Source organism: Carlito syrichta, unplaced genomic scaffold (genome assembly GCF_000164805.1).
Source record: "Carlito syrichta isolate Samal-C Ts95f unplaced genomic scaffold, Tarsius_syrichta-2.0.1 Scaffold304534, whole genome shotgun sequence".
NCBI lineage: Eukaryota > Metazoa > Chordata > Mammalia > Primates > Tarsiidae > Carlito > Carlito syrichta.
The window spans coordinates 16,727-43,068 of NW_007248630.1; the positions used below are offsets into that span (position 1 = coordinate 16,727).

Here is a 26,342-nt window from a genome sequence, read left to right on the forward strand (position 1 = left end):
TAAAATGAGAAAGACAACTTTTCAATTTGATGTTTAATAACTTAAGTAAAAGTTTTAATCATAACCCTTTTTGAAAACAGTTATGTACAAATTCTTTTTCTCTATGTATGTACATGAACATAGCTAAACAAGAATTCACATTGTAAAGAAATGTTTTGTTTTATTATAAAACAAATAGTCACTAAATTATTTTATGCAATAGAAATTCACATGTGTTTATAATAAGCATATGTAATAATTTATTTTTAATTATTCAAAAATAATTTAACCCACAACTAAGCAAGCATATTTAAAACAAAGAATTCAAACATACTACTCATTGATTTGATCTAACCTTTTTTAATGGTCCTAATGGTAAAATTAAGCACCCATGAAAAGAGAGTCAGAGGAAACCACTTACTAGTACCCACTGCAGATCCGTTTAAAATTATTCATTCCCCAGAAGTATGTTTAATAACAACACTGTTTTAGCCCCCTAATTTTGAACAAACATTCAAATGAAAATTCTAGTACAATGAAACCAGTGAGTCTAGCTTCCTGGAATTTAAGGTAAATATTTGACCTGTATCGTATATCAAAATATTTGAGTAGAAAGTTTAAAAAACTACATAGTTGAAGTTTAAGAAATCAACATTCATGTAATCTCCACTACAGTATTATCTTTCTTCAGAATTTATGATACATAAATATAATAAACAAGGAAATAAGAAAAATTAACATTTAAAAATAGGCATTACAGACCAAGACTGACATATTCAGCACAGCATATATTTAACCCTTTGCACTCGGATGTCCCCTCTGAGGGACATCGTAAATCTAGCACACCACTCGGATGTCCCCTCTCAGGGGACATAAAGAGACTGCTGATGATTCTACCCGACAAATGTATGCAAGCACAAATTTTTTTAAAATGTGTGTTTCCTTGAAGTTTTCCATTCAAAAACAATGAAAAACTTATGCCCCCTTTGAAATTTGTCAAGCTTCTGATTGATCAGTTGAGAAGTGGTTTTCAGGAACCACGAGTGCGTTGAACAGACTGGACAATCAATTAGATATTATTAAGGGGGAGGAAGAAAAGGAGACTGCATTGTCTGCTTGAAACACCAGGTGGAAGACATCAAATTACTACTGCACAACATGTATCAATGAACCTGCAGTGCATGTCGGTGACTGTTTCACACATTACCATACGTTAGAAAAATATAAGATAAAAAATTTTGATTTTTTTGGTCATAAATAAGTTCCTCAATGTCCAAAATTCCATTACAAGCCAGATATCATTACAATAAAATAACTGGTTCCAATTGTACCCTACAGCTTTAAAATAAAATTAAAAAGAAAAACAACGGGTTCTAATGCTACTGTTTCAAATGAAGTAATTCCTTTTTCACTATTTTGTTAAAGAAGTACAGTTAAGTTGCTCATATGTGATCCATAAGATGTCTTCGAGTGCAAAGGGTAAATGCTCCATTACTAAAAGTAACTTAATTTTGTTTTACCCCAAATTACTTAAGTTCTAAAAATAAATATACTCTGCACATGATGTACTTAGCTTAAAATTTTTGGTATACTCTCTTAGAGTGCATCTACAAGGAACACATTAAAAATCCCAATCTAAACCAAAGACAACACTGGTACTATGCTGCACTAAAAAATCCAAAGTATATTTAAGTTTCTTACCTGTTAGTCAGAGTAGCTGGCATTGGATGTGTTGCATTAGGTGGTACAGTTGTGTGAGTAAGAGGGGTAGGGTTCTGGGATATTGAGACAGGGGTCTGCATAACCCCATTTAAAGCTCCTACAATGCCATTAATTGCCAGTTGGTTAGCTGGCAAAGCTCCAATTATTCCACTCACTGCAGACACGGCAGGAATGGTGGATGTTACAGTCTGCATTCCACTAGCTAGTGCCCCCACTGTCACACCATTGACCTGTTGAACTCCACTGACTCCCGGGCCTTGTTGAGCCGGACTCTGCCCAGCAGGAGGTGGAGTAGAAAGAGCTGATGAACTGCTGGTGCTCTGTCCACTAGAGGTTAAGTCCTAACATAAAAAAGAATAGAAACTTAAGTTGTAAAAGTGTTTACAACATTTCTAAACCATTTAATGTAATATATTGCTAGTCACAAGTAAAACACACCAATGAAAATAACCACATAGAATTTACCTGATTTAATACAGGAAGAGAATTATCAGGTAAGAAGCTATTTCCTATATGAGGACTCTTACTGCTGTTCAAGGAATCAGTAGTAGGAGCTAAAATAATAAAAGACAAAAAGAAATCTATTTACCCTGTTAGATTACATTATGTGTAAAATTAAAGGATTATTTAAGCTTATGCTGAAGCCCATATAAAATTCACTTGAATATTAAGTCTTGCTAGTCCTAAGACCAATTTAAATAGAAGAAAATCTGTACCTCTATTGAATACAGTTGCTTTAAATCAATAACAAGATCATTACAAATTTAAATAAATTTTACCATATTCTGTACTAAAGAAGTTAGAGCAAATTCTAGTCAATCACTTAACAGGATTCTTTATGCCTTTCAAAAATAACCTATCATTGCTCTTCTATGTCTTCATATAACTGGTGACCAATTATTAGTCCCTTATTATGCAAATGGAATTGAAAGTCTAGCCTATTTTCCTTAGATACAAAATAAATAATTTATACTTACCAGTCTGTGCTGAAAATGTATGTATTTGATGAGACGGGCTAGGATTTGCTGTTATTGTTGGAAAAGGCACTGAAAGCTGTGCATTCAATAACTGAAGCCGTTCCTTTTTGGCAGTCAAGTTTTTAATCTGTTCCTCTAATCTTCGGTTTTCAACTTGAAGTTGGTGTAATGATTTCAGCATTCCTAAAACTGACAAACATTTGGATGGTGTTTTGTTTTGTTTTAGTTGGAGTCTTTCTCCAGCACCCAGGCTGGAGAACAGTGACATACTCATGGCCACCCCAGCATCAACCTGCTGGGCTCCAGTGGTCCTTCCGCCTCAACCTTCCAAGTAGCCAAAACTACAGGTGTCACCATGCCTAGCTAATTTTTGATCTATTGTAGATATGAGGTCTCGCCAAGTTGTCCAGGCTGGTCTCAAACCCACGGACTCATGCAATCTACTCACCTCAGGCTCCCACAGTGCTGGGATTACAGGCTGAGCCACTGAGCCCAGCCTGGATGGTTTTTAATAAAGATGAGTCTATATTCAGGACTAAGTATTTTATGGGCCAGAGTGTCAGTAACCTTACAAATAAGTAAAATAGAAAAGTAGAAGTCCTGTAAAATATTTCTAAATGATTAAGCTTTATCCTAAATTTATAGATACAAAATGTCATATCTGTATTTGTATTTTTATAAGCATAAAGGAAGTTTGTTCCTAGATGTTCCTTTTGGAAACTTTGTTGCCACATACGAAAAAAAAAAAAAGACACCAGGTTCCTGTTCCTGTAACTTCATTCATTCTCAAAAATATTTTTCCTCAATACAAAAAAGCCCATTAAAACTTCAAGTGCCCACCATGATTTTTTCATTAAACTTATATTTACAACGAGAAAGGATTGCACCAATATCCTTCCTTCACCACCATAATGAGCACATGTTTTTGTTTGTTGCTGGGTTTAAACTAAGCATACCATCAAACACCTGAGAGGAAGCCTCCAATTCCAGTTGCTTAGGGTGTTGCTCTGTAGGACTCCCAGCAGGGAGCGCTGTGTGTGCACCCCAGCCACCTCTCTATTCCTAGAAAAAGGCGCATCCTCTGTGACTAGGCTGGCTATATCCTGTCCTATCCCCTTAGATACGGCTTCAATTCCTTCCACAGCTTGGGTCTCCCAACAGACAATACAGAATGTTGCTGTTAGGCCACAATGAGGAACATTTTAAAAATTCCACTTACTAAAAAGTTCTATTTGTTTAACATGACCTCAGGGCCTTCAAAAGACACAATTCTGCTGGTACAGACGCATACGGACACTTCCCAAGGATTTAACATTTATCCCTCCTCTCCAAGATCCCACAGAGAAATCTTAGTGTGCCCAAATTAGATGCAATAAGACTAAGCTAAACCTGTCCTCCAGCTATCATGTTTAAAGGATTATCCCGGCATGAATTTCTTCACAATTAGCTTTTTTTTGGTCAGAGTACCATTCATAAAAATACCAATTTATGGCATTTAGCACACCAACAATAAGCAAAATGTTTTAATAAAGTAAAGCAGCAAAAATTTATATCACAAGTTGATGAAAATCACCTATTTTTTTGCTAAAAATATACATCCTCAAGACAAGGCCACTTCTCCAGCAAATCACCACCTGCATTTTTCTCTCATAGCCCTAATACTTAAACTCATAAAGACACTAAATACATACACACACACACACACACACACACACACACACACACACACACACACACCATACAATTTAATAAATAAATACAAAATATATAGTAGTTATATATATAATTTAGTAATTACACCCACTCTAAATTGTAAAATTAGCAAGCTAGCTGACCATGCTTGACTACATGCAATTTTAAAACAAATTCTCCAGAGATGAGAAAGTTTTCTTCAAACAAGCTAAGAGAAGTCAGTGCTCAAGTATTTTAATATACTGATAAGAACAAAGTACATGGAGAAGCAATAATAGCATAATAACTGTGAGCAACAAGCTAACAGTACTTTATAGAAGCCAGGCAGTGTTCTTTACATTTTCCATGTCGTTTAATCTTTACAGCAACCCTATGATGTAGTACATTATTATTCCCAAGATTACAAAGGAGAGGTTAAAGAACTTTTAAAAACTTGCCCAAGATTGTACTGTTAATAACAGGTAAAGACAGGATTCAAGTCCAAGCAGTAACACTGTACATGCTCTTCTATTAAACCACTACATTACATTTTTTCACTGTGTTACATAAAATGTATATCAAAATTTCATTACGATTCTGGATGAAAAGTGACTTCTGCATCCATCTCTCTCTTCATCTGTCTGCCCCATCCATCCATCTTTATTTACAGACTAGAAAATGAATACTTACTGTCACTAGGAGTACCCTGTTCTAATAAAAACTGCTGTCCTTCACTCCACTGCCTCTCCAAAAGCTGTTCTATGCTTGCTGCTACTGGAGGCAGATTTTCCAAACTGCTGTTGCCTGGTTGATCATAGCGAATCTGTAAGCTGCTTACAGGGGATCTGTTGAAAACATTAATTTTCAAGTTAAAAAGAAGGGGGATGCTTTTAAGGAGAGTGCATTAAAGTTTCTTACCTCATAGTGACCCATTTTTCCTGCTCAAGTTTTCTAATACCAGGCTTCTTATGCCAGAGGTATAGGATTCGTGGATTTATAAAACCATAATATACACTCTAAAATTATGTAATTATCATTATTCCTCCCCAAATTATAGAATCAAGGGAATAGTTGACCACAATAGATCATTTAAAGTCACTAGAAAATATAAACACACCACCAATTATCTCTGAAATAGGCCATAAAAGATCTTGGAATGGTTTTAAAAACAAAAAAGGGAATGACAAAGTCTAAAACAATTAGCCAGAAAAGAGTTTCACTGTTCTGTCTTAACATATATGATATCAGAAGAGCATTGTACAATTGTATTACTACAAAAGTCATTTGAATTTACATTCAACAAAATCTCAGACAGCAGTAAAAAGAAATTTTTAACAATTTTGGAGCAGCCTTTGTTATAAATTCAGAATTATTTTTATTTTCAAGTACCTTCAGAATTAAGGAACATTAAGATCAAAGCAATTTTCACATGAATATTTCAGAATGTCTTAGATCTGTACTTCAAATGATAATCATTCAACCAACCCTTCCAAAACATAAGAGTACTAGTATTATGATGAACATGTAATATTCTCTCATCTACTTTTTGTTCTAAATTAGTAAATGTGGCCATTTCTGGTCTCTAGCCTCCATTCTAACATAGTATGTTAGTAAAGAACTTTAGCATTACCAAGTTGTTTGTATATGATCATCTTCTATGATCTTCACAACAATCTAAGTGACAAGTCAAAACCTGGTTTATTGGCTCCATTTCCAAATGAGGAAACAAGATGGAGCTTTAGTGACTCATCCAAAGACAGACTGATGGTCAACGACAGAGCTGCCCTACAACTTGGATCTTCTAACAACCCACTAGTGTTCTTCCCAATGCCTTAATATGTTTCCCTAAAAAACTTTCTTTAAATAAGAAGTTAAACAATTGGGCTTTTTATTCCATATGTAAACATGTGTTACACACAGTTGGCCACCACTCTGCAAATAGTATACTATGCCAGGATAATTTAAGCTACTACATTTCAGACTGATTTTTAAGGGGTAATAAAAAATAGAAAATATATTCTAAAAATAATTTAGTACCATTTATTGTGTTAAGTCCCATTTAGCTCATAAAAAAAGAAAAAACTATATACCAAGCAAAATTGCACTAAGGAATTCTGAATCATTTCTGGGTAGCTTGTATGATATTTTAAGTTTAAAGGGGGAACAGAGAAATGCTTCCTCACTAAACATTGAGTAAAAATCCATTAACTTTCTTCTTTGAAAAGAAAAATAAAACTATAGTAATTGCAACATAAAATCACAGGCAAGTAAGATAATTGTATCATTGTGTTCTTTAGATTTCTGGTTTCCAAAGAAGGAATATTTAATTTTCTACAGAGTTCAATCAGGAAAAAACAGTACTCCTTTTCACCTAGGAAAAAGGCACTACTTGATGTACCATTAGAAAACAGAAAAATTAGAGGTTACTGAACTAATCTCTATAATGATTAAAATGTTCCTTAATAGACAGTTCCCCAAATATATCATCAGTAACACACTGATATTCATGATTTGTCATCACATAAAAATTAAAAATGCTAACTTTAATAGCATTTCTCCCATCATTGGGAAATAAAAAAAGACCTTAAAATAGGCTCTTTCCTCCCACTCTCCATTCTCACCCAGGCTAACACTTTGAATGAGGCAGAGTTTATAAAATTAGAGAACATGCAGAAAACAAACAGAAGGTGCAGAAGTCGAAAAAGTAGACTCAAATTAATAAAAAGATAGCCATTACTAAAGTTGTACTGTCTTCTATAAACTGATAATATTTCATACCACCATTCTCCCCATTTAGGACAGAAGAAATAGAAAAGTTACACACCCTCAGATTTATTAATAAACTAGATTTTAATAAATTGTACCTGAATGTTATCAAATAATATCTAAGATAATTTCACCAAACATGAAGTGCATTTGCTATACTCTGATTCAAATCAATTAAGAACTAGAGAGACCTCATCAACAATGGTACCTATCTGCATAATCAGCGTTTGTATACCTAACCCTGAATTGTATCCCACATCTTTATAATTAAAAAAAAAAAAAAAAAAGCCAGGCTTGGTGGCTCAGCTGTAATCCTGTGCTTTGGAAGGCTGAGGTGAGTGGATTGCCTGAGCCTGCGGGTTCGAGACCCGCCTGGGCAACTTGGCGAGACCTCATCTCTACAATTAAAAAAAAAAAAATGAGCCAGGCATGGTAGCATGTGCCTGCAATTCCGGCTACTTGCAAGGCTGAGGCAGATCTCTGGAGCCCAGCAGGTCGAGGCTGCAGTGGCCGGGAGCAGCCACCGCACTTCAGTCTGGGAGACAGAGTGAGACTTTAATTAAAAAAAAAAAGAGCCGGGCTCAGTGGCTCAGCCGTAATCCCGCGCTTTGGGAGGCCGAGGTAAGTGAATTGCCTGAGCCCGCGGGTTTGAGACTCACCTGGGCAACTTGGCAAACCCTCATCTCTACAATAAATAAAAAAAATTAGCCAGGCCTGGTAGCACACACCTGTAGTGCCAACTACTTGGAAGGCTGAGGCGGAAGGATAGCCGGAGCCCAGCAGGTCGAGGCTGTGGTGGCCAGGAGCGGCCACTGCACTCCAGTCTGGGCGACTGAGTGAGACACCAACTCAAAAAAAATAAATAAATAAAAAAGAAGAACTAGAGGGATTTTAGAACTCGACCACAAAGGTTTCATTTACTGAATTAGGAAACAGTGACTAAGGGGTTAAGAGCATTGCCTATAACAGATCTAAGACTGGAGCCCACAGTTGAAAAAGTCTTGGGTCTGCAGACTTCAGAGGTCTTAGGATTATTTTATGACCAAAAGTTATGACCAAAAATAATTACTCAAATTAATGCATTAATAGTACTAGCAACTAAATATGCAAATAGAGTTCAAATTGATTGAAAACTAAACAAAAGGTATTTAGTTTAGCTTAGAAATCTAACCATGTATTTAAATTAATATTCAAATAATTTAGAATCAGTGTTCTTGACTGTCTAGACATGCTTATCTATAGAATGCTTTAATAGTCTCACAAACGTAAGCTCCACAGATATGAGATAACAAAGTTTCCAAATCTCAAATGTTTCCTCTGCCCATACTCTCCAGCGTAAATAGCTTACCGGGGTGAGAGACTTCCTCGGGGTGAGCTTCCTCTGCCAACTAGGCTGCGGCTATTGTCTCCAAGATCTTGATCTGCAGTGTAAATATTTCAGAGCTGATAAAGTGATTCTCACTAGATAAGAGGTTTTTAACTCTTGCCCCGATTTCTCCTAAAACATATATTAAACCTTTACCACTACTTTGCAGTAACTACGAAAGTAGAAGATGGAGTATGTTGCTAGTTTAGAATTGCTGAACTGTAGCATGTAAGGCGTTGTCCCTACACGTTTTTGTGGGTGTAGAAGGCCATGGATTATGTTGTGTTCTTTCATTCCTTTCAATTTTACAGCACAGAAGCGTGGTTTGCATTTGCTGCACCCTCCCCTCAGCCACTCTTAATTTCTACGGTTAAAGTAATGAATCACAGCTGTGGACAGCTAATCTGTATGCTTATCACAGCAAATCCCTATGCTTTGTATTTTTTTTAACACTTTGCATCCCAAGACAAGTCAAAAAACACATTTATATAGAGCTGCACACCAAGACTAAGATTACATTATTAAATACATCGTCACACCAAGAATAAAATTGCATGCAACACTAAATTTTCAAATTGACAAAAACTAGCAGGAATGCATAAATCTGTATTTAAAGGGAAAAAAATTTAATTCTTCAAAATATTCTTACATAATACCAAGTTATCTCTGCTTGAAAGTAACTTTTATTTCCCCTATAGTTAGTTCCTTATAAAATCAATCTATCTGGCCTTTTTCAAGGTTGTCCTCCCCTTATTCTGAGTCAGGTAACCTCTGACCCTTAAAGGGTAAAGACAGACTGATCCATTCTTGGTGAACTGCTAAACCCATTCCCTTCCCCCAAACAGGCATGACTACTTGGACATGTCAACAAATCCTTAAGGATGGAATGAAACAAAGCAAATCCAGTGGCTCATTAAAACAGTACAAGAGGCAAATGCTACAAAATGTCAACTGGTGAAAATTCACAGGATTACTAAACACTGTAGAAATTCTCTAACAAGATTTTTTTTTTTAACCAAGTTTGTGTAATACAATTTCATGAATTATGCAAATAAAGGTTTAGGCTATTCACAGAAAAGCCCAGTGTTATGTTACTTTCATTGCACAGAACTAAGGACTGAGCACATCAATCACAAAAGTCACAGGAGACATTGCTGCATTCCTGCCTGCTGATGGCTCTGCTTAAACATTTACATTTCAGACAGTAAAAGAGCACATCACTATTTTGCAGCACAGCACACTATTTACTTCCAACTGTGATCATTTTTATTGTAAATCCACAATTTGTAATTATATAAACTTATGGAATACAAACTGATATTATGATTTATGGATACAAAGTGGAATAATTAAAACCAAGTGAATTAACATATCCATCATCTCATTCTTTTGCTTTTTGTTTTTAAAAATGCACAGTCATATTAACCACACCCCTAGATATTTTCAAATAAAATGAGCCAAAAATGGGGGGAAAACTTAAACTGAGGAAAGCAGAAATCTAGACTTCAGCAATTCTTGAAAACTTACCTGTTTGACTGTTTTCAGACTGAGCAATAAGAGCTGCCATTGATGAGTTTGGGTTTAGTCTATTGCCATACATATGAGACGGTGCCTGATTAAGAGAAGGTCCAGATAGGGTATTTGCCTAAATGAAAAACACACAACAGTAAATGAATTATATTTTTAAATATCTTAATGTTTTTCCTCCTGATAGGCCTAGTAACCATACCCTCCAACCTAAGAATATAAGCAAAATTCCTGACTTTCGGAAAAGCAAATTTCATTCTTGTTTTGCCATTTCAACATGTCCATTTTTGAAAAGTTATATAAATACAATTTAAAAAATAAAAAGGATGAACACAATTAAAGTTAACTATCTGCTTTTACTTTTTAAAGACTCTAGTCAGTACCAAAACTCGGTAGCATGGTAACTATGTGGACATACGACTAATTATTTAATCTTATTAAGCCATGTATAAAGTAAAGGCAGGTAGACAACAGATGTCTAACAAATACTTCAGTCTCTTACATCACAGGCTGGCTGAGGAGGTCAAAAGGTCCAACTTCTACTTCTAGTATTTTAACTACACAGAGCCATAATTTCCATTGCTTAACTCTGTCATTAGTAAAACCTGCACACTATTTTGTTACTTCCTATTTCGATAGACTTGGAAGCCTGCTGCTTTTTCCGTTTTGTTTTGTTTTGTTTTTATTTTAAAAGAAAGCAAACAGGCATCACAAGTATGTTTTCTATGCAATGAAGGGCTCAACGAATCACAGCTTTGCCCTGACCCCATACAAGGCACTGTCTTTTTGGCAGCAAGCCAGCTCCACTAACCGAAGAGCTCGTCCACAGTTTGTAATTCATTCATGTTGCTAACCACAATTCTGAAGGCCTCTACTGGGACCTGTGCCAAACAAGCAAAAATGAGCCCTTAAACAGATGAAGCGAAGGAGGCTGGCCAAAGCATTGCGTAATCCAATGTAATAAAAATGCCTTCTTTGATGTGCATTCTCTCTCCCACTTTCCAAGAATATTATAACCTTAAAATGTGGCATTCTGGAAGCAAATCTCTTGTACACAAAATACTGTTACTCACAGAAAACGATTACTGATCTGAAATAATTTTCAGATTTAACAGAACCGCAAATTTCAAAGTAGACTTATTCTTCTTTTTCATGAATAAAATCAAACTTAAGTTTTTATAAAATGAAATCACTGCATAGTTATTTCAGAACAAAACTCTTGAAAATAACTTTAAGAACTGAGGTACTTCTAACATTAAGAAGCTGAATAGCAGCAGAACAGAAGATGTGGGACACTTTGACATGTATAACTGGTCATGGAAACTAAGACAGCATACTAGTTATAATAATCAAAATATTACAGATAATAAACTGTGCTTCTGGACAGAATCATATACTGACATTATATCTTGGCCTTTAGCTAACGTATTAAGCATGAAAACAAAAGTACTTTTACAATTCAGATACAGCCTCTATGATGTAGAATCCTGTCTCTGCTTTCAGTTGTTTCAAAGGTGTATTTTATAGTTCACACTTTAATGTGTAAATTAAATCTGTCAGTTTCTGGGTTCCGTTTGTCTATTTAAGATATGCATACAACGTCAATAAGTTTGTACTATATTAAGTCCTATTTGCCAACCAATTAGCCCTCAGTAAAAGGTAAGTTATAAACTTCAACCTAAAGATCATACTGAACACTCACCACATATTTAGTAGTATAGGATACATAAAACACAATTCATAAACTGAGATATAGCCAGATTTATCATTCTAGAAGTCAACCCTTTGGGAATCTTTGCTACTGATAAAATAACTTAGACCAAGAAAAATACAAATAAGTCAACAGGAAAACCAGATATTAGCAGTCTCGTGTGTTAAAATCTCAAATCCTAATACTTAAAAATGCCTTTCACAAAGCCAGTTTACTCTTACTCTAGAAACAATTCTAAAAAAGATCCACTAAGCACATAACAGCTTAAACGTAGAAAATTAATTGGAAGGAGAGGAAAAAAGTAGTATCCTGAGACAGTTTGTTGGCAGTAACAAGAAACAGCTGACAGCAAGGGAGGAAAGAGAATAATATGACTAAGTGAAAGCACAGAACAGAGTGCTGATGGGATAGTCCTCAAAGAACACTTCTAAATGCTGTAGCACCTGCAAAGCAAGGAGACACTCTTAGACTTCTGACTTACCTTTATCATTCATATTGAGAAATCACAACATTCTAATCAGTTGGAATACCTTCTGACTTCCAATTATAATCTCATGATAAGAACCAGAAGATCCAGGTCTTATTAGAAATATACTCTAATTAGGAAGGATTCTTTCTGCCATGGGTTTTATATTTATCCTTAGTAGCTTCAAATTTCAGAGGGGTGGCATTTTCTTGATCTAGTCTCCAAATAATCCGTTTCCCTACTATCTAGATTAGGCCCGTTTATATATAGTAAAGATCAAAATAGAAAGCAGTATGGCATAACAACTGATTTGCAAAACGACTATCATTAGAAAGAGGATAAAGTATCTTTAGCATATGCCAAAGCAGAAAAGTATATATGTTTAAAATTTGGCTCGCAAAAGTTAATAATAATAGCAAACTAAAATGGGAATACAATCTTAAATGGCCAATTTTTCAAGCTAGATGGTTAAAAAATATCTGGTGGTAGTTTTTCTTTCCTTTGATTTCCTAAAAATTAAGACGTTTATCTAAGCAAACTTTCAAGAGAAATTAAACGTTATTAATTTTACCAGATAGTGTCACTTTGGCATACGAAAGCATTTACGCCACTCTACAATAATTTCTGTTGGAAAATTCAAATCATGAACATTTTAAGGTGGGTAGCATGAGTTACCAAAGACTCTACATATGACTGTGATTGCTGAGACAATGTTTATTAAATATTTAGAATGATAATGCTGAGACTCTTTAATGACCGTTTCTGTTGGCACCTCTGAGCCAAAAAACCCCACATTTTAGTGAAAAGATCCAACAACTTAGTAGCAGAGGGGATGAAGAAGTGGGAGATCTGGGAAAAGAAGGGTGACTTACTGAAGAAAGCACTCACATGCTGAGTGCTAAGTTGTTGGATCTTTTCACTAAAATGTGGCGTATTCAAGAACCTTTGTTGCCATTAATAAGAGGGAGCATTAAGATTCAGAAGAATGGAAGGAAGTCCATGTTAACCCAAAGAAATAAGAGTTATAAAGCATAAAGGGCATTTGAAACTTTTATATAAAAGAAATCTGGAACAAGCAATAAAGGAAACACTGACATACACAAATTTCTCTATAATATACTTTGGACATGGATTTTTTAAAAGTGCATTTAAAGCAAATTACTAATATACATAAGTCTACCTCAGAAGATCTGGTATAAAGACCAGAAATTCTTTTTGGAGGAAAGTGCCTATCTTACAACATTTCAGTCTTAACCTCCAGGTAAGGAGAATGCTGTGAATAAACGCATATTTTCCTTGAATCTATTGGCACTACAAGGATATGCATTATTAACACTAGGGAGGCTGAGTGAAGAATATCTGCAATATTTGTAACTCCTATACTGTTCTTAAAACTTTTCTATGCATCTAAAATTACTTCAAAGTAAGAAGTCAGTATTGTCATAATACATTTCTGCTTTACCTGGAAATATATGGTATCTTAAAGAGGAATCTTTTCTCCTTCCCAAAATTAATAATTGATGGGAATCGTTTCCACTCAAGATATAACATTTATTCTAAAACTCTATTAAAAACCTCATTAATAAAAGTATAATTATTTTACAAGATGAACTCAAAGACCAGTAGGTTAAGAAAAAACTGAATAATTACTGAGGTAAATCTAAGTGACTTCTAAACAATGTACATTTAGGTGTCTGAGTTAAAGAATACATCTAGCAAATTTAGAATATTTCATAAATTAAACATCTAGATGCAAGTGTCTATCAAGCCAGTATTCAAACACAAAACAAATCAAAGAAACTTAGCTATTTCCTAAGTAGACTGACATATCATATTAATATAAATTAAGATAAAAATTGTATTTCAAAATGCTTGACATTTCTCCTGTTGTTAATAGTTCACCTCTTAATATTTCAAATGTCTGCTTATGAACATAGAAATGTTTTAAAAGAGCTTGGCTGTAAATTAGTAACTCTAACAAGACTTAAAAATAAGTACAGTTTTGGTAAATTTTTCTTCCTTTTGAATGTTGATCAAGGCAAAAAAACAAAGAAGAAAAACTAGACTTGAAAGAATAGTATATATGAAGATTTCACCTTTGGAAAGTATTGTAGCAATATATCACCTAGAGGTAGATTTGAAACTTCATACTTAAATTATATAGAAACAGATTACAGTAAATATTTTTTTAAATGCACAATTAACTTCTCAATAAACACTAAAGTCAAATGATTCAAATAAATCTCTAAAAGTATCTTCTTTTTCAAGTTTTCCAGCACTGACACATGACTTAAATAAGCAATCTTCCAAAATCTTGTCAGGCTCACTAAATTGAATATTTGCTTTTTAAAGTTCCCAATTCACAAATAATTTTAAGAGAAAAAAACTTGGTATCATCACAATATCTATCACCAACCAAACTTGGGTAAACCAGAGTTTCTGTCCTCAATTCCATCTGGAAAATGGCCATAATAATAGTATCTACCTCATAGAAATATTATGAGAATTGAGTTAATATATGTAAGAGGCTTTAAAAAATGCTTGGCACATTAAGCACTCACATTTTAGTTTGTTTTAAAAATTTTTTCATAAGCTTCTGTAATTTCTATTTTTCCATTAACTTCATTAGAGTATAAAATTTACCAATTACATTTTGAACTAACTGTGGCTATATTTCAAAGATTAAAACCTATTTCCCTAAGAAAAGTTAGATGGCATAAATGCCTCATTATGCAGTGATGATTTAATCTATATATGTTATAATAACAGCAATGTCGCATATGTAATATAAGGACTCAAATGGTTTTAGTTATAATTTATGTTATTTTTGAATTTGCAAACATAATATGTTTGACCCAAAAAAAACATAAATGAACATTAGACAGGGATTGGAGAACAATGGAAAGTTTCATATATTCTCCAGCTCGATTCAAACTTTATGTTTACAATGAAACATATTCTGATAGCAGACCCCATTTCTGTGTCAGCTACCACCAGTAAGGCTTTAATACTCAGCGTGTGATGAGAGATGAAACCAAGTGTGAACAACTTTCAGGTCCCATGAGTAGGCTGACTGTTGAAGCTGTCAGGTTCAATTGCATCATTCCACATTATTCAATGCCCCAAACTGCTCCCTAATTGTTAGAAGCTTAACGTATTCAAAACCATTGTTTAGGCTAATGCCAAAATGCCCCACAATTGAGTTTCCATAAAGTAGTAGGAGGAATTAAAGTGTAGTTAAAACATCACTGAACACTCATGATTGGACAATAGGACTGTACAGATTGACCAAACAATTCTAAGTAAGTTTCCTAATTGGTTAATATCTAATTTATATACCTCTTACCTTTTGGGGAAAAAGATTATGTCTCTAGGACAAAGGTGGCTATTGAAATAATTTTAGAACTGGAAAAGACCTTAATCCACAGCTGAACCTAAAATGGCTAAAATTCATATATCTACATTAGCATGAAACTATGAGTTTTAACAGAAAATGTTAATACTATTTTCAATACAAGAAGAGCTTCTGTACAATTTCTTTTCTCACGGGTAATCAGCTGATTTCTATGCTTTGTATTCAAACTTATAACACATCTGTATTTCAGGCAAAACAGTTTCTTCTAGTAGTAGTCTCATTTTACATATGAAAAAATCTAGGCCCAGAAAAATTAAAAGACCTTCCCAAGGTAACATTAGTGAGTAGCAAAACTCCTCGAATCCAGGACTTCTGACTAAAATTTCTGCTATTTTGTATTACATCACACAAATGGACACAGTAAAATTCCCAATGATGTTTTCCAAAGACATCTCTCTTAGTATAACAGGTACTTCACTCTTATAGCAATAATTAGTAATTAGACAGCAGGCTAAAAAGTCAGGCTGTCTTAATTCTACATTTACCAGATATGTGGCTGTATACCATAACTTAATCTTTTAATCATCCAATAGCAAGAGATATTATAAAACAGTTATGAGCACTTATTTTGCTCAGAAAGGTAACTTCCTTAAAATTATAAATCACTATGAAATTATTTAAATCAGATGAAACTTTCTTTCTGACTAATCAAGTAAAAACACAAATATTTCCCAAAATCAGTTCAATCTGCCTGGAAACTGAATCATTTTCTCAAATAGAATGAAAGTATCCTTATCAGACATCATCTGAAAAGAAATCAAGGACATCTAAGACAGACTCTCCCACAAACACACATTATAATATTGGAAAACAAACTATCTAAAGGTGACTGAAGTAAAAGGATCACAGAAATCTGCAAAACTCTAGAGTGTACCTTCAAAATACTGAAATATTTGCATTTACTAAATATCATATAAATAAACATTGGAGGTTAATTTAACCTATTTTAAATGATGTTTAAACCTATACATTTTCTTATAACAGTAACATGGGGTAGGACAAGGAACCATCATTATCTACGTGAAGACTATATCCAAAAGCAAAACTCACAGATGCAGGATATAATAGAATGCAATTATTTCTCATCACATTCAGTCTTAAATTCTTCTATTAAATAAATAATCCTTCAAACAAAAGCACTTACATTCTCCCAAAGAAAGTAGAGAATAAATGTAGAACTGGGAAACAGTAGGATACGAAAGGCAAAATGAAAAATTAATGGCACTCCTACAGAAACTAATTTATACCTCTACTCCTGATCCAATAAGGGCAGAGCACATCATTAACAATCACATGGACAGGAGTTCAATCTTTCAATAATGTTAAGAAACTATCATTGTAACTCTATTACTGATATACTAGTATGTAGTAAAGTAGGTTTTCTATCAATTATCTGCAAAAGAACAATTATTCTAAAAACAAGTATATCAAATAAAACTAAAGAACTTAACATTTAAGAATACAAAACTGGTTAAAACATTTGAAAGGCCTTTTTTTCCCAAATTTGTGCTGCTAAGCATCAGACACTCTCCACCTACCCCCAATTTTACAAGTTTCTTTCTTCCTCCATTAAAAGCACAAACAAAGCTATTTTCAGTTTTTAATTTCCATTAGCTGTTTCCCAATCTTACCCCCCTGACAACTTTCCAGGGAGCACTTCTAAAGGCAGCAAACAAGTCAAAGTAGAAGTCCGTGTATCTTGCTTAAAATGAAGGTCACAAAGAACAAGAATGACCTCCGCATTTTTATCCTACTGGCACCAATCCAGTCATTAAAAAACTACTACTTTAATTAAAAATTTTAGGGAGATTTGGAGAAAGAAGGTGCAAAACACTATTCAAATTTAATATTTCTGTTCTCTATTAATATTTTTAATGTATTCGCTTGCTAGTATGATGATTTTCTTAACTGTATAAGACTTCTGGAATTATACTGTAAATATTGATGTCTACTTACCAATTTACCTTTCACATTGTTCTCTTAAATCAAATACTTAGAGCAACCCTAAATAAAAGGTTAGAATGTGACCATCTAACTACAATGAATTGTATGGTTTGAAAATAAACACGACCTATGTGAGAGTTAAACAGAAATAAACTTTGTCATTTTTGAAAAAAAAAAGGATTCAATTGCTAAGTGTACCCCAATTTTAAGATTCCTATCAATTCCATCTAAATATTTTTATATCTTTTCCCTTGCATATTGCCTAGAAAATTTCACATTTTTCACATTCAACACCATTACCATTGTCTCAGGCAGCTAAATTGAAGTAGTTCAGCACTCAGTTCAACTAAGAGGTCAACGTGCCTCAGTTGCCTGGAGACTGATGATTGCTACAGCAGCACCAGATAAGCCAGGCTAAATAAGCTTCAGCTTGAAGGCAGAAAGCATTTACTGCTAGACAGAAGCATAGATGCAGGTGTCTCAGTATGCAGCATGTGAATCTAACTGGATGATCATATTTATAAGAGACCCATCTTTCTGAAACATGGAGAGGGGATAAACAGTAAAGATTTTAATTGGACTGAATCCTGGATTACTTACAACTATGATTTCTTTGTTCTTTAGTTGAGTCACATGTTAAGTGGAATTTTCCCTCTAGCTATAAATTTCTCTTTAACACCACTTCCCTGTCCACCTCCCTAACACCAACCTCCTGGCCCACAAACATAATGAATGAGAAGAAATGAGATTTTTGCTTAATTCAGCCTGGAATTAACCAGAGAGTAATTAAACAGACTTTTATAAAGACAGAAAAGAAAAATGCATGTTGAAAATGTTCATGTGAGACTTTGTCCAAGGATGCAAAACGATCAACAACATATGGCTACACTTAATTAAAAGAGATAAAAGTAGTCAAATTCCCCTTACTCGGGTTGAGAGGTTCACCAAATAGTTAACTTGCATTTTCAGAGATGATAGTACTAACCATGCCATTGGTTTTCTGTACTGAACTATCTGTTGCTCATTCTAATACCTTTTATAACAGTGACTGCTCATACCACACTATTCACACACATGCATGAAAAATACCCTAATGCTGTGTTCTGATGTACGTCTTACTGAAAATGTGTGTGTATATATTTAGAATATACATAGTATATATACACATATATATATTCTAAAAAACCTGTGCAATAGAAATTATGCACATATACACGAAGCTCAAGTTTATAGCAGCTTACAACCAACTACTTAACTCGCTGTTTGTTATTAGACATTTGTCACTGTTACAATTTTCTTGAACATTAAAAGGCTTAATTTTACCACTAGAGTTTTGGTGAAATGAAAATAAAATTTTAAAGATTTCCAAAGTAAAAAAAAATCTGACAAAGACCTAACATCCAAGGTCTACAAGGAACTCAAATGAGCAGAAAGGAAAAAAACAAACAATGCTATTAAAAAGTAGGCAGTCTTTCTTTTTCATCATGTGAAAAGCAGGTCTGGGAAGTCAGTAGGGAGGACCCTGGGACACCCAGAAGCCGGGAGATGGAGACAGATTCAAAAACAGTGAGCATCAGCATGGAGTGCAAAGTGTGAGTTAATTCTTTCCTCCCCGCAAGTGCCCTACCTAGCCACAAACACTGGCAATTTCTGCTACAGCAATGAATATATGGATCCACTGGCCTACCTGCTTGACCAAACTGAAGTACAGCAGGACAGGTGACCTGCCTTCTGAACTCAACTTTCATGAACCTATCTGGCAACCCTCAGCTTGACTGGTCTCTAGCTGGGCATCATGGCTCACACCTGTAATTCCAGTACTTTGGGAGTTGGAGGTGAGAGGAGTAACTGAGCCCAGGGGTTCCAGACCAGCCTGGGCAACTTGGTGAGATCTCATTTCAGCAGTGAATCAAACAGATAACTGGGTATGGTGGCACATGCCTGAAAGCTGAGGTGGAAGTATTGCCTGTGGCCAGCAGGTCAAAGCTGCAGTGGCCATAAGTACCCCACTGCACTTCAGCCTGTGCACAACAGACAAGGAAAACCAAAATGGTTGTTTTTAACAAGGACAAACCAAGAGAATAACAATAATGAAACAGCAACAATTCTGCCTGTGAATGCTCTCTTAAGCAGTAACATCACAACACACAATAATAAACACTCAGGTACCCTGGAAAAAAAAAAAAAAAAAAGTAGGCAAAAGGAGAGGCATACCTCATTAACAAGAGTACCTGCATAATCAATGTTTATATACCTAACCCTGAATTGTACCCCGCACTTTATAATAAAAATAAATAAAAACTAATTAAAAAGTGGGCAAAGGACATGAATAGACACTTTTCAAAAGAAGATATACAAGCAGCCAAGAGATACATGGAAAAATTCTCAGCCTCACTAATCATCAGAGAAATGCAAATCAAAACTACAATGAGATGCCACCTATCTCCAATAAGAATGGCCATCATTAACAAATCAAAAAACAACAGATGTCGGCATGGGTGTGGAGAAAAGGAAATGGTGGGAGTGCAGGCTAGTTCAACCTCTATGGAAAGCTATGTGGTGATCGTAAAAGAACTAAAAACTGACCTTCCTTACAATCCAGTAATCCCCCGCGCCCCCCCCACCCCGCCGGGAATATACCCAGAAGAACATAAATCGTTCTTCAAAAAAGTTACCTGCACACGCATGTTTACAGCCACACTATTCACAATAACAAAAACATGGAACCAACCCTACTGCCCATGGAAAGTGGACTGGATAAAGAAAATGTGATGAAGTATCACACAGTCACAAAGAACAAAATTACGGACTTTGCAGTCAATAAATTGGATAGAGTTGGAGACCATCATACTTAGTGATCTACCACAGAGACAAGGGACTGAATAGTACATGTTCTAACTCATAAGTAGGACCTGAACATTAATCACATTAGCACAAGGGAGGGATCAGCAGTCACTGGGCTCTGCCAGGGGAGGGAGGATGGATGGGGGAGATGGGGAGGGACACATTATAATACAAAGGGTACCTGGTCTCAAACCAGTGAGGGCCAAATGGAGGCCCAAACTTCTCCTGCATGCAGCCTACTTGTGTAGTTAATCCTTACTTACCACAATTCTATAATAAAATAAAATTTAAATTAAAAAAAACATATATACACACACATACACACACTTTGGAAATCCTACATTATTCTCCTTGGGAAAGTAAGGGTGCAATAGCGACGGATGCGTATACTGCTTTGCCCACATACTGTACTGTTTATAAAACTTAAGATTACAATTTTTCTTATTTGACTTTTGCTTTTAAAGCATTCCAGTAGACTAGGTCATCTATCAAACTCCAGATATCAAGTGAGGGAAAAGGGGTAAACAAATGGAAAAGTTGACACATTCACCTCATTAACAACACGTATGAGTGTATGTTCTCTTGCACTAGGAGGAAAGTCACATAGTACTTGAAAGGAAGTTTCGCTCTTTATGCTATATTCTCCTACACTGGCTTTTAAAATGTTAATTTAGACAAGTCTTCATATATTATTTGTGCAATTTTTAAAAAAGAACTTTAAAATAACAACAGTTTACAACTGGTTCATACTTTGTGGATCCTACTTTTTTAAATAAAGCATAAAAGCTCCCCTGAAATTACTAGTTTATACAGCAGAAACTCAGAAATAAGAAAGAATCAATTAATGGCTACATACTCGTCTGTCATCGCTTATGAGTATCATGTAAAAATGTCTCCTCTAACAGGTAAATAAAAACTGAGATATTTTCATGAATTCCTATAGGAAGACCTAATTCATTTGTTTCTTCTCCAATCAAACTCACCTTAAAAGATGAGAAAATCAATTAATAGAAAAATCATCTACTACATGTCACTCCATAGCATAATAATTCACCTGAGTTGTAGCCACAGCAGGGGTTGCAGATGATGTGGCTGAAGGAGAGAGAGCTCCCACTTGTTGCAAATGCCCAGAAGACTGCTGAGGTAAATGAGAACTGGAGACAGGAGTGCTAGATCCTGAGCCAGACACTACATTTGGAAATGATACTGCTACATCATTGCTGTTATAAATACCTGCAAGAAAAGAAACTATATTTAAATATTTTTAAACTTAGTAGTCAAATTTGTCCTAGATACATAATATTGATCAGTAAGTTATAAAATTCACATTTCCTCCTGATCCTTTCCCCAATTATAAATTTTACTGTTGGTGTTTTCAAAAATGTGCCAGTAACTAAATGAATAAAACACTGAAGTTTCAAAAGGTATTTGCCTAAAAGAACCTGTCATTTTTTACTTAGCAAAAATGCTTTTGTTAATAGGCAGGGACCACATGAGGAATGGCTTCATAAAAAATACATGAAGGATTTTAGGAGTTCTTAAGAGCAATGAAACATGTCTTAAATAGGAGAATGAAGCAGCGAGAGTCGCATAAAAGTCACCTGACAGGCCTTCCCAAAACACAAATGTTAAGCCCCCAGAAATCATGATTGAGAAGGTCTGAAATGGGAAGAAATCTAGTTCTAGAAAAGCTACAATGCAGAAAATAAAGCAGAACATGACTAGACTTGAAATTCAGAGACCAATAAAGAAGCTGATGACACTGGTGGGACACAGCTGTGGGAATAAAGAGTGTAAGTGAATTTCAGAGATATTCACGAAATAGCACAAACAGGACTTTATGACTAACTGTATGGGGTGTCTGTAGGGGTGGGGGCAAAGGGAAAATTAAGACACAGTGACCTGGGCTATGACACAGTGGTACCATTCACTCCAGAGAACACAGAAGGTAAAATATAGTGGGAGTCGATGAAAACTGTTTCAGTTAGCACCATGGGACAGAGGAGTGTGTAATGAGAAAGTGGAATCTATTCAATCTAGAAAAGAGAATGGAAGAGATGGGGGAGAGAAAAGACATGTTTTGTTTTGTTTTTTTTAAGAAGGCAATCATGCTCAAATGCTGATAACAAAGAGCTCATGGAGAAAGAGAGGATCGTTGAAGATAAAGGAAAGAAATGAAATATCTATAAACCAGTAGTTATCAAGCAGGGATGATTTTGCCCCACAGGGGACATCTAACATTTTTAGTTGTCAAGCCGGGGGTGGGAGGGGTGGAGAGAATGCTACTGGCATCTAGTAGGTAGAGTCCAGAGATGCTGCTAAACATCTGACATGGCACAGGACAGTCTCTACAACAATGAAATATCTGGCCCATGTTGTCAACAGTGAAGAAATGGAGAGATTATGCTATAAACCAAGGCTCTTGAGAGGGGAGAGGGAAGGAGGGAGGAAGACTCAGAACTCGACATAGTAACAGGAAAAAAGTATGAAAGAATGAATCTAAATGGGCTGTACGCGAAAAAAATTTTAGAAATTATAGTCATAGAAGTCAGCAATATTTAGTAATTTATCAACAGTACAATTTACTTTGTTTTAAAGATGATCAATGTGACTGATTCATAATAAAAGCACCTTTCATAATAAAAGCACCTTTCATAATAAAAGCATCATTTTCAAACAAAGGAATAAAAAGATTTGGGACATTTTAAAAGGTCCATATAATAAATATTTTACAACTAGAATTATAGCTCCTGGGCCCTTTTTCTATTTATAATTTCTCCAGGAAAAAATACTTATTCATTCAGTAAATGCATTCATTCTATAAACATACGAGAACTCACTGTTGGTCAGACATCATTCTAAGCCCTGGAGATAAAAAGCCATTCAGATAGGTGGTCTCTGCCTTCAAGAAGTTTGGTGGAAAAAAGGCATCACAAAAGGGTGTGAAGAATGCTATGACAGAGACATCTTCAAGGGGATATAAGTGCAGAAAAAGAGGTTATCTAAACCAGACCTGGAGTGGGAGTCAAAAAACTTACTGAAAGATGTTGCCTTTAAAGCTAACTTCTAATGGTGTTGAAGGATAGAGGTTAGTTTGAAGAAACATGCAGAAAAGAACAGGATAAATTCTAAGGACGTATAAGTACCACCCATATAGTTTAAGCAAGAAATGAGGCAAAAAGCAAGCAGCAGAGACAATGAGGAACCACTGAAATTTTTAAGCAGATCAGACTGATGTTAAAGCAAAACATGAATCATGAACAGTAGGCTGAGAGAAAGCTGTTAAGGCTGGCTGCAATATTACTGATGAGCAAAAACCAGAATTAAACTAAGGTAACAATAGTAAAGAGATATTACAAAGAAAAAGTTTGTAAGACTTGGTGACTAATTGTATCTGAAAAATAAAATTGAGGAAAGAGTCAAGAATGACTTAAGCAGCAGTAAGTGGAAGTGGTGATACCACTCACTGAAACAGGAATGGCAAGAGAGAGTAGTCAGTATTTGGATACGGCATGCAGGTAACTGTGTTAGCATAATAGCTCAATGAAGTAAACAATATTCTCATTTTACATATGACAAAACAGAAATTTAAATAAATAATGTAACTTGCCTGGTAACTTCACCTAGGTGGCGGTAGAATCAGGATTCAAATTCACAGCTGTCTAATTCTATAAAAGAAACCACTTTCTAATACTACTTAGAGGTTAAAGGGTAATCATCATGGTCTCCAAGATGTCTGTGGGACAAAGAACTCCTATGTGGTCTAGAAAATAATGGGATAAGCCTGAAACTAGGCAGAAAAATCAGGTCAGAAGACACCAGAAGAACAGTAAGTTAGAACAAGTAATCTTGTAAACTAAAAAGACTTCTATTGACCTGCAGTACAGCTGAAAATTTAATTAGTTGCCCATATTTAGAAATGTGGAATTCTCACATTAAAAATATTCCAAATTTCTAGATTGCTTATTTCTCTTGAAAAACTAAAGATCTGTCAACACTGGATACTGTATTGTGAAACGGCAACAATCTGGCTGGAGCTTTGGACAGGACATAATTACTTTAATCCACCAAAGTCCCATCATTGTCACTCATTTATGTTACCTGCATAACCCCTGTAAGTGTGCCATTTACTACTCCTGATATGAATGCTGTCAAAGCCAAAAAACAAAAATGAGATCACCCAGGGAAAGTTCTTAGCACAATCAAGAGAAGAGAACTAAAGACAGAACCCCAGGGAATATTACCATTTAAAGAGAGAAAAAAAAAAATTCACAAAGAACTTAGCAAACTGAGAGAAAGAATCTTAGAAAACACTAAAAAGAATTTCAGAGGAAAAGGTCAAACTATTCTATTGGTCATTTAAGATAAGGCCAGAAAAAGGAGTTACTACCTGTGGCAATAAATCTTGGCAAGATAACTCTTTCAAGAAGTTTGGCTGAGAAGGACAGAGAAGAGACTGCATGTTAAAGAATCTTACATTCCAAATAGCACATAGGGAGAAGAAGATAAACACTTTTACAAACCGCTTACTCCACAGATAAATCAACAAATATTTATTGGGTTTTTACTGAACTCAGTTTTTTCAAAATATCTTAAAAGATAAAATGCTGATTAGCAAGTGTTTTTGATGGTGAAAAGCTTACTACACATGTAATCTCCAGTTTCTAAAACTAAAAGACTAAAGTTAGTTGGAGACAGCATGCTGAAAATGAAATAGCACAAGCTTTTGACTGAGACAAAATTGGGTTTAAATCTTAGCTCTCCCAACCATGTGATCTTAATCACATTGCTTAACCCACTGAGCCTATACATTGTTCTTATCTATAAAATAAAGGTAATAGCTACCTTAGAGGGTTTTTGTGAGATTTTGAGAACATCCATATAAAGGCTCTAGCAATATCTATTACACAGTAACTTTCAATAAACAGTCATTTTGAAGTTAATGCTCTAGTTAAAATTTTATCTTTAAGTCAGGAAAGTATAGTGTTGTAACTATCAGGTCCTCTCTATCATCCCTAACACATACTGAACACTGCAATCACCCATCACCACATGCAGTAACATATCATGAAAGAATAATATTGAGAAGTAAAATTATGACTGGGGACCTTCAGTCTCGAAACTTAAATTCTGTTTTTACATTGCATTAATGTATACTTATATGGGGAAGTACACAGCTAAATGTACAATTCAGTGATCACACTACGAAACTGTATCTGGTACTCAAGCCACTGCTGTAAAATACAACAAAACAAAATTTTCCTTTCCTATCAAGGCAGGAAAGCTTAAAATTCTCTATCTTTCTTTGAAAATGATGATCACTGATTCCCTTCAACTCTCTCACACCACAGGTATGATTGGTACAGCATCCTCCTTAAGTAGTTCTGTATCTGCTTTCTATTTAGCTTCACTCTATTTCCATCTTTTACAAGTCATATACTATTTTAACCCAAATCAAAGTGATAATCACTGAGTTAAATAGAATTAAATCCTGTGACACACAAGCTCTAGGGAAGTACCCTGAAATCATCTCAAGACAGAACAGAAACCAAGATGCAGAATGATATAGAGGGCGACAGTGACCTACTAACTCCTTCTTTCTTTCCTTCCCTCCCTCCTTCCAACAGTATTTAATAGCTACTAAGAATCAGACAAGAATTTGGCTCTGTGGCTCAGCCTGTAATCCCGCGCCTTTGGGAGGCTGAGGTGAGTGGATTGCCTGAGCCCGCGGGTTCGAGACTCGCCTAGGCAACTTGGTGAGACCTCATCTCTACAATAAATCAAAAAATTAGTCGGGTGTGGTAGCGTGCGTCTTAGTTCCAGCTACTTGGAAGGCTGAGGCAGAAGGATCGCTGGAGCCCAGCAAGTCGAGGCTGCGGTGGCTGGGAGCAGCCACTGCACTCCAGTCTGGGCGACAGAGTGAGACTCCAACTCAAAAAAAAAAGAATCCACCA

General features: G+C 35.2%; 1 protein-coding gene across 1 annotated transcript in view; it reads right to left on the reverse strand.

The window, feature by feature from the left end:
• Positions 1-26,342, reverse strand: part of LOC103262520 (protein AF-10) — a 128,380-nt gene that overhangs the window by 9,141 nt on the left and 92,897 nt on the right. The window contains exons 10-16 of the mRNA XM_021713420.1: positions 21,443-21,621; positions 10,009-10,126; positions 8,464-8,536; positions 5,040-5,194; positions 2,679-2,867; positions 2,167-2,255; positions 1,681-2,042 (exon numbers count right to left, since the gene is read on the reverse strand). Coding sequence (XP_021569095.1) covers positions 1,681-2,042; positions 2,167-2,255; positions 2,679-2,867; positions 5,040-5,194; positions 8,464-8,536; positions 10,009-10,126; positions 21,443-21,621 — 1,165 coding nt within the window. The remainder of the gene's footprint in view (positions 1-1,680; positions 2,043-2,166; positions 2,256-2,678; positions 2,868-5,039; positions 5,195-8,463; positions 8,537-10,008; positions 10,127-21,442; positions 21,622-26,342) is intronic.